Source organism: Tenrec ecaudatus, chromosome 1 (genome assembly GCF_050624435.1).
Source record: "Tenrec ecaudatus isolate mTenEca1 chromosome 1, mTenEca1.hap1, whole genome shotgun sequence".
Classification (NCBI taxonomy): Eukaryota; Metazoa; Chordata; class Mammalia; order Afrosoricida; family Tenrecidae; genus Tenrec; species Tenrec ecaudatus.
The window spans coordinates 19,550,640-19,566,345 of NC_134530.1; the positions used below are offsets into that span (position 1 = coordinate 19,550,640).

Here is a 15,706-nt window from a genome sequence, read left to right on the forward strand (position 1 = left end):
ATGTTTGCTTTAACTATCAACAACCTTTACTTTTGAAGACCTTGGTCTAATGTCAAGGGTTCTAAGGTCAATGTCAAGGTGAAAGAGAGGCTCTTGGGCTGCATCCCACCATGATAGACCCCCCTGATGACTCTCCCTCCTCCCCTAGGTGTTGTGCGCCATCATCGCTGGTTCCTTACATTACCTCTACCTGGCTGCCTTCACCTGGATGCTACTGGAGGGCCTGAACCTCTTCCTCACTGCGAGAAACCTGACGGTGGTCAACTACTCCAGTGTGAGCAGATTCATGAGGAAGCTCATGTTCCCTGTGGGCTACGGAGTCCCAGCCATGATTGTGGCCATTTCTGCAGCGTCCAAGCCTCACCTTTATGGAACTTCTGCCCGGTAAAAGCAATTCCACCCTGGGCTATGGACAGTTGTACATTTCCTTATATTGCCTGAAGCTTTTGGGGAGTGGTGTTAATGACGGTCACTGGACTGTACGTGTATTTCCAATGTACATTCTCCTTTATAAAAGCCCTAAGCCCTTTCCCAAAGGGGGCAGCTCAGGTGATGGTCACCATTGGGGTCCTCAAGGAAGAGTTTGATGTACATCTCAGCTCTGTCCTTCCCAGGCTCTGAAGCCCTGAGTTCTCAATCCCAGCCCCCTCACGTGAGAGAGAGGGATAATAATTTACCCGCATTGGCCCAGCCTCTCATGGCTGCTATGAGAATTCACACGACTCTATTAGTTTTCTAAAGTTGCTGTTGCAAATAAGCGAGCAACTTTTAATAAGAGAAATGCACTGTTTCGCAGTTCTGAATGCCCGAAGGCCAAAATCAGGGTATTGGCCGCACTCTCCCCAAAAGTCCTAGAAAAGGATCCTTTCTTGCTTTTCCCAGCTTCCGGTGGTTCCTGACCATGCTTGGCATATCTTGTAGCTACATCAATATATCTGCCTCTTTTGTCACATGGCGCATCGGTGTCTTCTCTCCTTGTTTATAAGGACACCGCTCACAGTGGATTAGGTCCATGCTTCTCTAGAAAGGCTTTATGCTAACTGGTGACATCTTCAAAGTCCGTGTTTCCAAAGAAGGGCACATTCACACTTATAGAAATGAGGAACATCAACCTATAAAGTGACACAAGCCAATCCATCACGAGGACTTCACCACACAACACTTAGCACAGTACAGATACTGAGTCCCCGCATGGTGCAAACTGTTAGCAGGCTCGGCTGCTGAAGGGAAAGTCGGTACCTGGTGGCATTTTGGAAAAAAGGCCTGCTGATGTACCTCTGAAAAGTAAGCTGTTGAAACCCTGTGGAGCAGCATCCCTCCCTGACACCATGGGTCTCCGTGAGCTGTGCTGCCTGGATAACAGCTGACTTTGTAGAGGAGCATCCCACCCTGACACCATGGGTCTCCGTGAGCTGCGCTGCCTGGATAACAGCTGACTTTGTCACGTGGGAGTGTGAACCACTGTCTTCAGTACTCCGCCGTGGGAAGGTTGTCACTTTAGGTTCAGTTCATGCACAGTCTCTGATTTCTCCTTGGTCACTTTCTCGTTTTTCCCAGTTGCTGGCTACACCTGGACCAAGGATTCATCTGGGGTTTCCTTGGCCCTGTCTTGGCCATTATCTGTGTGAGTGAGTATGTGGCTTCCACGCGTTCTGGGTGCAGGGCTGTATCAGGGACACAAATGTTCTCAAATATATGGTATGATTTTCCACCTACTACCATTCAAACCCATGTTCAAGTGTGTGAACTCACTATGGACATGGTACTATGAAAATATATTTTAGCTGTTGTTGAGAATATACACCAGACTTCAGTGTATACACTGTGTACAGACCAATTCAATAATTTCCACATGAACAATTCAGTGATGTTGACTGCATTTTTCAAATTATGTAACTATTCTCTGCCCCCCTTAGTTTTCTGATATGTTTCTCCCCCACTAACTTAAACTCACTGACCCCCAAATTTCCCACCTAATCTCCCGATCCACTCCTGTCATTTGGACCCCACATAGATAATTCTTAAAAGAGCTCAATACTCAAGGTGGACACTCTTCAAGAGTTCAAATTAATTGTTACTTGGATTTAAGAAGACCCCAGGGGATAAGTTTGATTTAAAGATGATCTCTGGGGAATTGTTTCAGTTCATTCACTCTGTGGCTCCAGAAAGCGTGGATTCCATTTCAAATGTGAAACTCTGTTCTACATTTCCCCCTCACAAGCACCTCCCTTCGATCAAGATTATTCGGTAATGATAGCATTGATCAAAATGTTTGGCAATGATAGCTGGGCACCATTCAGTCTGGCCTCTTGGCGAAGGAGCTGGTCGCTCACGAAGGCAATTAGATCTGCAGTCCAGTTCCATCTCCAACCCCTAGTTCACCTTCATCTGCTGCTGCTCCAGGTGGCTCAGTCAGAACTCACTGCCACAGAGTCACTGGTGACTCAAAACAGCCACATAGGATAGGACCGAACACCCCAGTGGGTTTCTGAAGCTGTAGCTCTTTCTGGGAGTAGAAAGCCCTTCTCCCTTGGAGCGCCTGTTGCATTCAAATGGCTTAACCTTGTGGTGAGCAGCTCAACCATTAACCTCTGTGCCACCAGGGAGAGCACTATAGCTTGGATGGCCTCTTTTGAGCTTTTAAGGCCACAAGCACCACGAAGGGACTGATATGTAGAACATGATCATTAAACACACCATTAGAGCAGTTAACTAAGTGGCCCCCCTTGGAACTGCGATATGACCCTAAGCTGCTAAATCAAGAAGCTAAATCCCATGAGGTGATTGGTTGTACATAAGAAGTCTTTGTACTGCTTTGTTGTTTGTGTATTTGTTTTTATAAATGCATCTGAAAACGTTTGCCAATTGACATGGTGCAGATCTAACTTGCCTTCTGCGCTCTTTATCACCCGTGCAGGTGAATTTCATACTGTTCCTCTTGGTCCTGTGGATTTTACACAGGAAGCTTTCCTCTCTCAACAGTGAAGTCTCAACCATCCAGAACACAAAGTAAGATGAGACAGATGCTACTTCTCCCCCCGCACCCCTTTTCTGATGTAGCCTCCTCGATGCTTCTCCCTCCTCCATTTCCGGACACACACGCCCCCCACAGCCAGGCCAGAGGCAAGCAAGGTCATTATAGTCTCCCACTATAGTCTCCCACGGTCCTAGTTAATGAGAAGCTGTACAAACGAGAATACAGGTTAAGCAACTATGGCAAAGAGGCCCCAAAAGAGTGAGATGGGAGCTTCTTTCACTCTCATGTTACAAATCGAGACGGGAGTATTCTGAACTGGTAGGGACACGGCTTCACAGAGGGTGCCAGGGACTCGCTCAGGGGGTTCTTTCCAACTGTTGCTCTGCTAAAGCCCGGAGTACTGTTTTTGTCCGCATCTCATCCATGGCAGAGATGACATGAACATTGCACAGGCCACCTTAGTCAACCTTAGTCTCATGGCGACACCTAACTACAAAGGAGTCTAGGAAAAGTCATCTCTCACATGGAAACTATGTGTTCTAATAAAACTAAGAGGTAGAAGGGACTTAACACTGGAAAGAAGGTGGGGAGTGCGGAGGGAATGTCAAAATCCGAAGTTTCTGCTACCCAACAGGAGCGCTCTTTCTTTGTAAAAAATAGCCAACTCAGGTCTGTTAATACACCAATTATGACCCCTTAAATTCTATAAGAATCCCAAGAATTGAGCTTCTGAAGAATATCTTAACTCAGCCAATAATTAGCTAATCGTAGCTAATGTTTAAGTGTATTAGGTTTTTTACGTCATCATTTCTGACTCCACTCAGGATGCTGACACTCAAAGCGACAGCTCAGCTCTTCATTCTGGGCTGCACCTGGTTTCTGGGCATCCTGCAAGTGGGCCCAGCTGCCCGGGTCATGGCCTACGTCTTCACCATCATCAACAGCCTACAAGGAGTCTTCGTCTTCCTGGTCTACTGCCTCCTCAGCCAGCAAGTAAATATTGACCTCTATTTCTTTAAAGTTAATAAAAGTTTGGAGTTACAGATACCAATGTAACACTTAAAGCTGTGTTCTCTAAATTTTAAAATGGGCTTGAAAAAAAGTATGCAAGCACTATTTTCTATAAGATGCTACTGTTTTCCTTCTAATTTAAGATGCTGTTGATGGTAAGATGTGTTCAGAAAGTAACTAATTGCTGTATCAAGAAATGTCGTGCTTGCCTTCAGCTTTTCTATGTGTAATAATCACTCTTGCTGTGTAACAAGAATCTTCGAAATGTCAATGGCTTAAATGACAGGTATTTTACTGTTCTCATTCTTGGGTGTACAGGTTGGTTGGGGCTCAATCTTGATCTTGGCTGAGCTTGGCCTGGCTTAGCTTACAAGGAGACAGGCCCTACTGGGGACAGCCATTTCAATATTTTGCTTCCATCCCCTCTACTCATATCTTGTTGGCCAAAGCAAGTCACATGATCAAGCCCAAATCAACCAAACCCAAAACTCACTGCTACAGAGTCAATACTGACGCAGAGCCATCACTGATGGGTTTCTGAGACTGTCACTGTCTCAGAACCTTTCTTTCTCCCATGGAGCTCCTGGTGCTTTCTCACTGCTGACCATGCAGACTGCAGCCCAATGGGTAACCCGTCTGCCACCAGGGGTCTTTCAGTACCCAAAAGACAAGAACGTTCCACCCACCATGCAGCTAGGACACAAGTGTACCACTGCTACAGAAATGTGAAGGAATAAGATCGATAAGGCAATTTACCACAGCACTAAACATGAATTCTTTTTTTACTTTCAGAAAACTAGTTTTTGAGATATTTTATTATGAGTTGGGTTAAGGTTGGCGGAGCATGTCAGTTTTCCATTCAACGTGTCATATACCATTTGTTTCATGTCATTGATTGCAGTCCCCGTGATGTAACATCACTTACTCCATTTCCTCCCTGTGTTTTCTGCTTCCATTACTATTTATTTTCTACCCCTTCTGAACTTTGTCCTTGGGAAAATGCTGCCTTTTCTATCTCAAGTGGTTGATATTTCTAAGGTGTACATACTTCCCTAGGATTATTGTTCCCTTGTCTACTTTTTGCTGAAAATTCAGCCAGGATGATGAGTTCACACCTGAAGAACGACTAAATGTGTGTTTTATCATTTTAATGGTTGTATTGACATATTATTCAATTTCAACAGTTGTACTAACATTTAACTCATATCATACAATTTAATCGTGTGGGCATAAACTTTTGAACATTTCAGTAACATGAGTTCTTAAACAAATTTTCAAGTGTTGGTATCATCTTCTAACTAATACATTCTACTTGTTCTATAGTGAAATCATATAATAAGCTAATTCCCAGAATTTTATTATCTTTACTTTCAAATATAAAAGAAAGGCAACAAAGTTGTGTCATAATCTCCAAGACGCTATAATTAACAAGGTGCCATATTTGTGCGACTTTCTGCATCTGTAAAGATTTAGAGCAGGGCTCCTCAAACTCTTTCAACAGGGGCCAGTTCACTGTCCCTCAGAGTCATTAGAGGGCCAGGCTATGGTTAAAAAAAAAAAAAACTATTAACAAATTCCTATGCATGCTGCACATATCTTATTTTGAAGTAAAAAAACAAAAGGGGGAAAAACACCCGGCGGACCAGATAAATGTCCTCAGTGAGTCACATGTGGCCCGCAGGCCGTAGTTTGAGGACCCCTGATTTAGAGCCTCAGAAACCCCCTACAGGGTCATTGTGAGTCAAAATTGACCTGAAGGCGATGGTGGTTTTCCAAAATATTTACATTATTACATACCTATCCATTTATCCACGCCTCCTTCTATCCACTCATGCATGTCTTTACAAGCAGCAATACCTTACATGTGCAGCCAAAGAAACGTGCAAGCAGCTCTTCTCCATCAGTGTACACACCTGAGGGAGCACTATGCAAAAGACTTACTCCTTCTCTTCCCTCAGTTTCTTCCACTTTCTAAGGCATCACATCGCGGAAGCAGTTAGGTTTTAAAGATGTGTATTTTTATTTCCAGTTCTATGTGGCTAACGGGTGGCCTATTCATTTGTCTGCAGCAAATAACAGAAAGCAAAGATAAGTTCCAACACTCATGAAATACTTACTGTTTGGACTCATTGGGATCAGGCTCCTAAAAACATAGTTCCTTCCTGAGGGGCAGGCCCAGATCAATTGGACAACATGCTGGCTCTGAAATTTAACCCCTAAGGAAAATGGAACACCAATGTATACTATTGATTTCCTAGGCACACCTCAACTTAAATTTCATTATATTACGCAACTTCTGCAGAATGAGAACAGAACGCTGGAGGCGCAGTGGTTAAGTGGTGATTGGAATGCACCAACTTCTCCATGGAGGAAACATGTGATAGTCTGCTTCCATGAAGATTACAGTCTTGAAAAACTACAAACTCATAGCAACACTAAAGGACAGTTCGACTCTGTCTTTAGTGTTGCTATGAGTGTGTTGTACAGAACCTGGTACAATGCAACTATTAAAAATCATGTTATAAAGACTGAAACCTTATGAAGCGGGGATTCACACAGCCCCAACCAGGAGGTAGAGGGGCCAAATAAACATCATCCAGCAACCAAAAGAAACATAAAAGCACTCAAGTTCCTTTTTTCTCTTTAATGTTTTATACAACTTTATTCAATTTCCTCAGACAGCCTGAAAGGACAGACACATCTCAGACAGCCTGAAAGGACAGACACCTTTCTTTTCCCAGACATTTTCTTCTCCCTCATAGCCCCAGCACCACCTTGTTCCAAGTGTCCCCCAAAATCTACCTCTTGGCACTCAAAAATGCTCATCGTCATCAAGTCCATTCCAACTCATCACAACCTTACAGCACTGGAAGCACTTGCTGATGAAGCTCCAGGATCGCAGCCTCAATGTGAAATCCACAGTATGGATGACAACTCCATGCAAAACAGGCCAACAAACTCACAACTGGACCATTGTGGTCACTAGTGAAAGGTTTGACGTTGTCATGGATTGTGTCACGATCATTGTTCATAAGAAGCAACACTCAAGAGATCAAAAGATGTGTGACATTGTGTAAATCTGTTACACAGGACCTCTCTGGAGTATTGAAAAGCAAGCATTTTACTTTGAGGACTGAGGTGTTCCTGGCCCAAGCCATGGTATTTTCCATCGCCTCATATACATGTGAAAGTTGAACACTGGATACAGGAGACTGAAGAAGAATCGGTGCGTTTGAACTGTGGTGCTGGAGGTGAATATTGAAAGTCCCATGGACTGCTAAAAGGACAAACCGAACTGTCTTGGAAGAAATATGGCCAGAGGGCTCCTTAGAGGCAAGGATGGCAACCCTTCACCTTACATACTTTGGACATATTGTCAGGAGGGAGCGGTCCCTGGAGAAGGAGATCACGTAGGGTTGGGGAGAGGGGCAGTGAAGAGGAGAAAGGCCCTCAGGGAGATGGATAGACACTGCGGCTGCAGCAGCGGGCTCGGGAAGAGGAACCATTGTGAGCATGGAGCAGGGCCGCACGGTGTGCTGTTCTGTTGTGTAGAAGTTCACTGTGGGTTGGAGCCAACCCAGTGGCGTCTACGACATATGGCTTCTGCTTTCCTACTTTTCATCTGCATGTTTTATAGATTTTTTTATATTTTATAATTTTTATATATTTTTATATATTTTTGTATTATATAATATGAAACCAATAAAAAACTATTGCTGCGGAGTCCACTCGGATTCCTGAAAAGCCCTGAGTGGAAGGGTAGAATCTAGCTCCATGGGGTTTTCTTGGCTATAATCTTTCTGGAAGCAAACTTGTCTTTCCTCAGAAGAACTTCTGGGGGGGTCAAACCCCAGTTTTTCAGGGAGCAGCCCAGCCCAAACAGTTCACACCACTCAGGGGTCTTTATGTAATATAATAAAAGTCGGGTTTTTAAATAATAAGTCTCTTCTCTTTTTGACTCGCTGGCTTCTTTCCTCTTCACCACTGTTAATGGAGACCCTGTGGGTGTTTCCCTTGATGCTCTAGGTCTGGAAACAGTACCGAGGGTGGTTTAGCAGGATCGTGGAATCCAAGTCTGAGATGGAGATCAACACACTTTCCAGCAGAGCTGCCCTGACTCCAAACCCAGCAAGGTAAGAGGACTTGTGACTTAGCTTAGTGTTTCACCCCTTTGGTGCCTCTGATGTTGTCTCTCAGTACTGAGCCCCTCTCACAAAGGGGAAAAGGGAGAGTTATATTCTTGTCCTGAACACCTCCCTGGTCGGTCATTCTCACTGTTACCATGGAGATGCTCAGTTAGTCTCCTGGGTCACTAACTACCAGTACTTCCCTTGTACTTATGCTAAGTAACAGTATGCTGACTTGTGTTTACGTCTCCATGATACAAAGAGACAGAGGTAAAAGATGACCAACACTGTGCGGTGTCCATTTAAAGTAGACCCCCCACAGGGAGGGGTTTTTAAGCCTAGAGGTAGCAGAGCATAAAAATACTCTTCTCCAGACCCCCAGTATCCTGTAGAAAGGTGGGCGTGAGCCCAGGGGAGGCAGTGGATATCATGGAAAGGGATCCCATCACAGATGTTCTACTTACATAGAGGGGAAGCATGCAGCAAACAGTGAGGATTTCCTGAGAAGAAATAGCCCTCTTAGAAAGGGGACCCCACTGGAACTGTTGCTTGTATTTGTCCACTCGGCCATTGAGCTAACTCAAACTCCATGTACCAAGGGATGACTTTTCAGCCTGCTCTGAAAGAGACATCTTATTTTTTTTCTTATTTGCCCTTTGGGGAGAAAACATACAATACCTCAAACAAGGTATGTGTGAATGAGCAAGAAGAGCTCCAAATGTCCAAATCCATAAAATCTCCACAGAAAAGGTCATAACATTGCCAAAATTTTCAAAAAGCTTGATTTCCTGTGTTCTGAGTATATGCTCACCGCAGTTGCTCACCATAGAATACTTTGTGCACATGGAGAAGTCTAATCAACCACTTTCGATGTTTCTTAAGATAATTGGTGAATTGATTTTACTCAGCAGTGAAAAGCTACATTGATGTCATTTTGTGGCAACATCTATTCCTTCTTTAGAAAGTGGTTGCTTTATATGTAAATACATAATCCACAAAAAATATAGGTATTGGCTTATGTACTTATGACAGCATTGTATATGACAATACACTGAGGTAGTGGGTGGACTTTGGACCTCTGCTCATAACTTCCCTCAATGCAAGAACACTTTGTTCTAACAAATTGACCTTCTGAGATGCTCACCCTCCTGGCACAATTGCTGAAAACGAAATGGGTGCATAAGCAAATGTGAAGAAGGCAGATGGTGCCTGGCTATTAAAAGACACAGCATCTGGGGTCTTAAAGGCTTGAAGTTAAACAAGCAGCCATCCAGCAGAGATGCAACAAGCCTACATGGAAGAAGCACAGCAGCCAGTACAGTCATGAGGAGGCATCAGGACCAGGTAACAGGCGTCAGAAGACACACAACAAGCTAACAAACCAAAACATATTGTTGAGAATGAGAGAGATCAGTGCAGAGACCCAAAGCCCATCTGTAGACAATGGAACATTCCCTCATAGAGGGGCCACAGGGAAGGGATGAGTCAACCAGGGTGCAGTAAAGCATAGATGAAACACACACTATTCCTCTGGTTCCTTGAGGCTTTCCACCCCCCACCCCCACCCCACACACACACTGTCATGACCCCAGGTCTGTTTCTCAATTCAGACTAGACCGGAACATGAACACAGGTATAGAAAAAAGATGGGAGGTCACGACACATGGAATCCAGGAATAGGAGGGCAAACAGCATTACTAGAAGGGTAGGAGGTAGTAGGGGCAAGAAGGGTAGAAAAGGGGAGCTGATTGAAATGATTAGCACATAATCATACACCCCCTCCAGGGGGTAGAACAACATTAAACATGGGGGAAGGGAGACAGAGGTCAGTGTGAGATATGAAAATAATAATAATTTATAATCTATCAAGGGGTCATGAGGGTGGGGGGGAGGGGGAGATTAAAGGAGGAGCTGATTCCAAGGACTCAATAGAAAGTAAATGTCTGGAAAGGAATGATGGCGACATAGGTACAAGCATGCCTGAAGCAATCGATGTGTGGATGGTAATAAGATTTGTAAGAGCGCCCAATAAAATGATCATTTAATAAATGAAAAAGAAAGTCATTGTTTTGTGCAGCATCCAGCTGTTATAACTCACAGCAACACTGTAGGACAGACACTCTGGGAGCTCTGGACGGTTTTCCAGGCTTCGGTGTTGACGGCAGCAGCTCACCGGCTCCTTTCTGACACTGTCACTGCTGACTCAACCGCTGGCTTCTCAGCTAGGAGCTAGCACTGGACTGCTGCAGCAGAGGGACCATGCGTTCATTATGAGTCCATGAGGACCATGGGGAAGAGGTGCCAGGAGAAAAGGTTGAGATCCTGTCAGGTTATCAGACAATTTCATTTATGACTATCGGACTTAGTGCTTCTCAATTAGGGTGAAATTGTCAGAGATGCTAACAAGTGACTGTAGCTGATAAAAATCCCCCCGATAATCCACAATCACTCCCCAAACTGCCCACTCTCCACTGACACGCTGGTTCTCCACAAAGAAATAAGGAAGTTTCTTTTTTAGGTTTGCTTCACCTTGGGAAACTCAGAGATGAGTATATCTTTGAAAGGGGATATATTAAAAAACTATGAGTCTCCTTTTAATAGATACATGAGCTTTAATTAAAAGAATCTCTTAAGGGTTTTTTGTTTGTCTAGGCAGAGTCTGTGAATAAAGAGTTAGCGGAATCCTTTCTCCTTCTCTATAGGCAAACTTGACCTTTGTCTAATTTCCTGGCTCTGTTCCTCTGGAAACTTGATATAGAAGGAAAGTCAGCTGTGTAAACAGGCAACACGTAAGGTAAAAATTATGCTTTTCTGGGAAAGGGCCAGACAGTGAGTCATAAACTCCTGGAGGGAAGTCCTAAATTGGAGCTATGAAGAATGAATGAATGAATGAATTCACTATACATATCAGGCATGATGGAAATAGTCGATCTTTACCTCCATAGAAGTTTGTTCTCCGCTGCAGGCTCCCACTGCAGGTTGTGCTCAGGCAATGCTGAACCTGGATCATTGTGAATATTTCATCTTTTTGTAACATAGGAAGCCCACCGCTCAGGCTTTCTTTGCGCTCTGACGTTTCTCCTAAACGTGTTCTGCAGGCTCATCCAGCCCCTTGAACTATCAATTTCACCCAAATTATAAGCTTCCTCTTGACTTCACCTCCTCTCTTACTCACCCTAGATCACATGATCCACCACTGCAAGGAACTCACTGCTATATGTCCACCTTCTTTGCTTCCTTTTCTGATTCCGTTTCCTACCTTCGGACCACGCTACATCTTCAGCATCACTTACAGCCATTCAGTTCAATCTGACAATGGCAAGCACTGCAGATTGTCACCTTGGCAGCCACCCTGATTAGTCTCCTAGGTGGGACAGGAAAGTGCCTGGGCCAAAAGGGTCCACTGAGATTGGTCTAAGCCATCAGTTATCAATGGGACGTGATTTGCCCACAGGGAAAATACACAAGGACATTTGGCATTGAGCTGTTTTGTTGCCATGACTGGGAATGGTGGTCTGACTGGCATCGAGTTGATCAATGTTCCATCCAGTGGGACAGCCAGGGGTGCTGTTATACATTCTACAATGTGGACCATCTCCCAGCCACAAGCAAGTATTCATCGCCAAACACCAACAGTGTTGAGGTTGAGTAATCCCGGTTTAAGCTGGTGCTGTGAGTCATCCCATTGACTCTGCCTTCTAGTGAATGTCCAGCAGAATGGAACCCTTGTCCATAGTGCGCTGTCCTCACAATGGCTGTGCGAGCACAATGTTGCACCTACTGTGTCCATCACTCCTAGTCGTCTTGCTCACTAATCCTCTCCTTTACCAGCATGGTGTCCTCTTCCAGACGCTGCTTCCCTCTGATCACATGTCCAAAATATATGCCCTAAAGGCTCGCTGTCCTCACTTCCAAGGCTACCGCCACTCTGGCTGTACTTCTTCTTCGGAATTAGATTTGTTTGCTCTGCTGACAGTCTGTGATACTCTCCATGTTCTTCACCCAACCGTAATTCAAGTGCATTCACTTTTCTCTGGTCTTCCTTAGTCACTGTCTAACGTTCACGTGCATACGAGGAGATTGAAAACACCCAGGCCTGGGGCAGGCACAGCTTAGTCCTCACAGAGGCATCTTTGCTCTTGAACATTTTCACTAGGTTTTGTGCAGCAGATTTGCCATATGTTACATGTGACTTTGGTTTAAGCTAACCGTGGTGATTTTCCATTTTTCTGTAGATGTCTTGAAGGTGAACATCTGGACAAGCTCTAGCCAATGAGATACAAGATACATCTGCTGAAAAATATTTCTTCAGTTGAGAAAGACAAAGATAAAACCAAGGAGCAGCCCAGGATTTCCTATTCTGGGATGCTCTCATAGAGCAATAAGATAAATGGAAGTAAGACATATTGGGAAAATGAAAGAAGAAAGAACAGAAAGACTAGAATAATCTGAGGCTTTAGGACATTGCTGTGTTGCTGAACTAAGCCTTGGACTTTATGCTACGCGAGATGACCATTATTAAGACATTTTGAGTTAAGGCATCTGCTGCTCGAAGCCCAAAGCATCCTTTCTTATGAGCAAACCAACCCTGTCTCTTCTCCATTCTTCCTTTCCTCCAGGTAAATGAGACCCCAAGATCCTTCATCTTGGAATCAACACAAATTCTTGCTCTAACAAAACCTTCCGTGCCCCCTGGGGATCTCGGATCCTATCCCTAGTCAACTTCCCACACGAGGACTTCCAAATGTCCCCTCCTTCCTCAGTTCTCATCACCGTTCACTTGATGTAAGGCAAAAGACTTCTACTTCAAAGAGAAAAATGACCACCAGCAATCAGAAATTCAACGTCCTGATTTCCCTTATAAATGCATTCACACTCATAGCCATCCTTGCTTACTTCCCCCACCCGTCCACATGGCCCTCCTGCCCTGCTCTCCACAAGGGCCAAGGGCTCCTCCCTTCCTAAGGCCCTCTTCCTGCATCCGTGCTGAGATCCCACCCTGTCTGATGTTTTTGGAGGCCTTTACCAGTGATTGTTCCCTCTCTCTCCTGAGCTTCTTCCCCGTCCATGTCCTTGTTCCAGTGCCATTTATCCATCCTAAAAGTAGTCAGCAATTTTTTTGGTAAAAGATCATGTAGTAAATATTTTCTTATATTCAGGCCATATACACTCTTCGTACCCATACACGCACACACACACACACACACACACAGATACACACACATGATAGATACATGACCGAGAGATTGATAGACTGACAATTCAACAGATAGATTAGATACGTACAAACTATAGATATAAAATCTGGTACTATATGATATATACAGTAAATATATAAATGTAGATTTAGACATATGTGGGACACTTGAAAAATATTATGACTAACCAATTGCACAAACCTCATGCTCCATAAGGTTGAGGCCAGAAGAACTAGACGGGGCCCAGGTCCCCCTCCAGACCAAATAGAATCACAAGAGGAGGTTCTGGGTAAAGTAAGAGACAAAGGTGGAATGAAATTCACAATTACTTTCTTAATAATCTGGGCTTACTGATCTCATAGAGACTTTGGGCACTGTATCCTTTAGACACTCGTCACTCCTGAGACTGAGCTGTCCCCATGGCGCAACTTACAGTCACATAGTAGGAATACATGAATGAATAAATAGAGAGGGAATTGGTTTTCAGTTTGACATGCTTTAATTCTATTTTCCCACAAAATTTGTTCAGCCCTGTCATGGGTGTGTGTAGAGGGAGTGGTGTAAAACGGAGAGAGAGAGAGAGAGAGAAAGAGAGAGAGAGAGAGAGAGAGAGAGAGAGAGAGAGAGAGAGAGAGAGAGAGAAAGAGAGAGAGAGAGAGAGAGAGAGAGAGGCAATGAACTGATTTGCTAACCAACGGCTCCTCTGGAGAAAGGTGGTGCTCTCTGATCTTGTAAAGATGGACTCACAGAGTCAGGACGACTCACAGACTCACAGAGTCATAGAGTCAGGACCACTCACAGAGTCATATATTCAGATGAACTCACAGTCAGGACCACTCACAGAGTCACAGAGTCAGGACGACTCACAGAGTCAGAGTCAGATGGACTCACAGTCAGGACGACTCACAGAGTCAGAGTCAGATGGACTCACAGAGTCAGGACGAATCACAGAGTCAGAGTCAGATGGATTCACAGGGTCAGGATGGGTCCAAGTAGACTTGACGGCCACCAAACCCACTGCCACTGTGAATAGCAGCTACTACAGTCATGGAAGCTGTGTCTCGATGGGAGGAAAGGAAGGGATGTCTAGCATGTCCAGTAGGAGTGGTGGGTGGGAATTGTAAGCCCAAACCCACTGCCACTGTGAATAGCAGCTACTATAGTCATGGAAGCTGTGTCTTGATGGGAGGAAAGGAAGGGATGTCTAGCATGTCCAGTAGGAGTGGTGGGTGGGAATTGTAATCCTGATCGCTGACTTGTGGTCAGTTTAATAGTTTCACAGTACAAGCTTGTGATTTGTGCTTACTCTAAATGGAAATAAGGATTGTTTTTGAACGCAAAACATGCATCTAGGTGTAACAACCACGTCTGAGTAAACTCTAACTGTTAAGCAAGTTTCAGCTTTTTGTGAGTTGTAAAATGAGCCTAAGCAGTAGCGTATGCAGGTGAAAGCAGTTCAGGTGTGTTAGATGTCGCTCGGAGACCACATGCCATTGAACACTGAGTGCACGTTGAAAGGCATGCCTTTTTTTGTAAACAAAACTCAAGCATAGGAGCTGTGTCTACAATTAAAAAGTGAAACAGGTGGCATGTTTTAATTCTAGTTTCATTAATAATCTGCAAGGCATGTAAATTTAAGTGTTTGGGCTTTTTTTAAGTTTATAGGAAAAATTAGATACAATACAAATACTCTTAGGATTTTGGTTTTGGTGTTTATATGACATTCTGAGGCCATGATTGAAATCTCATTATTCTGTGATTTACTTTTTAGGTTTATTGTGCTAAATGAAACTTGCCAAATAAATCTTTCTTTAAAAACAAAACAAACCAAAAAAAAAAAAAAAAGAAAGAAAAGTGAGTGAAGGGAGATGTCGGTAAGTGTAAGATATGACATAATAATAATAATTTATAAATTATCAAGGATTCATGAGGAAGGGGAAAAATGGGGAGCTGCTACCAAGGGCTCAAGTAGAAAGCAAATGTTTTGAGAATGATGATGACAACAAATGTACAAATGTTTGAGGAGAAAACAACGGTACCAATGGTTCCAGGGGGAAGTGGGAGAGGGGGAGGTTGAGGGAAAGGTAGTGGTGTTAACAAACCCAGGGACAAGGGAACAACAAGTGATCCAAATAGGTGGTGATGAGGGTGTGGGGGGCCTGGTAGGATGTCATCAAGGGTAATGTAACCAAGAAGAATTACTGAAACCCAAATGAAGGCTGAGCATGATAGTGGGACAGGACGAAAGTAAAAGCAAATAGAGGAAAGAACTAGGAGGCAAAGGGCATTTGTAGAGGCCTAAATAAAGGCATGCACATATGTAAATATATTTATATATGAGGATGGGGATATAGATCTATGTGTATAGTTTTATAGGTTTATAGGTTTAGCAT

At 43.9% G+C, this 15,706-nt stretch overlaps 1 protein-coding gene across 1 annotated transcript in view; it reads left to right on the forward strand.

The window, feature by feature from the left end:
• LOC142450165 (adhesion G protein-coupled receptor E3-like) overlaps window positions 1-15,706 on the forward strand; it is a 41,996-nt gene that overhangs the window by 11,387 nt on the left and 14,903 nt on the right. Inside the window, 6 exon segments of the mRNA XM_075551824.1 lie at window positions 149-384; window positions 1,558-1,624; window positions 2,918-3,009; window positions 3,802-3,970; window positions 8,015-8,096; window positions 8,099-8,121. Coding sequence (XP_075407939.1) covers window positions 149-384; window positions 1,558-1,624; window positions 2,918-3,009; window positions 3,802-3,970; window positions 8,015-8,096; window positions 8,099-8,121 — 669 coding nt within the window.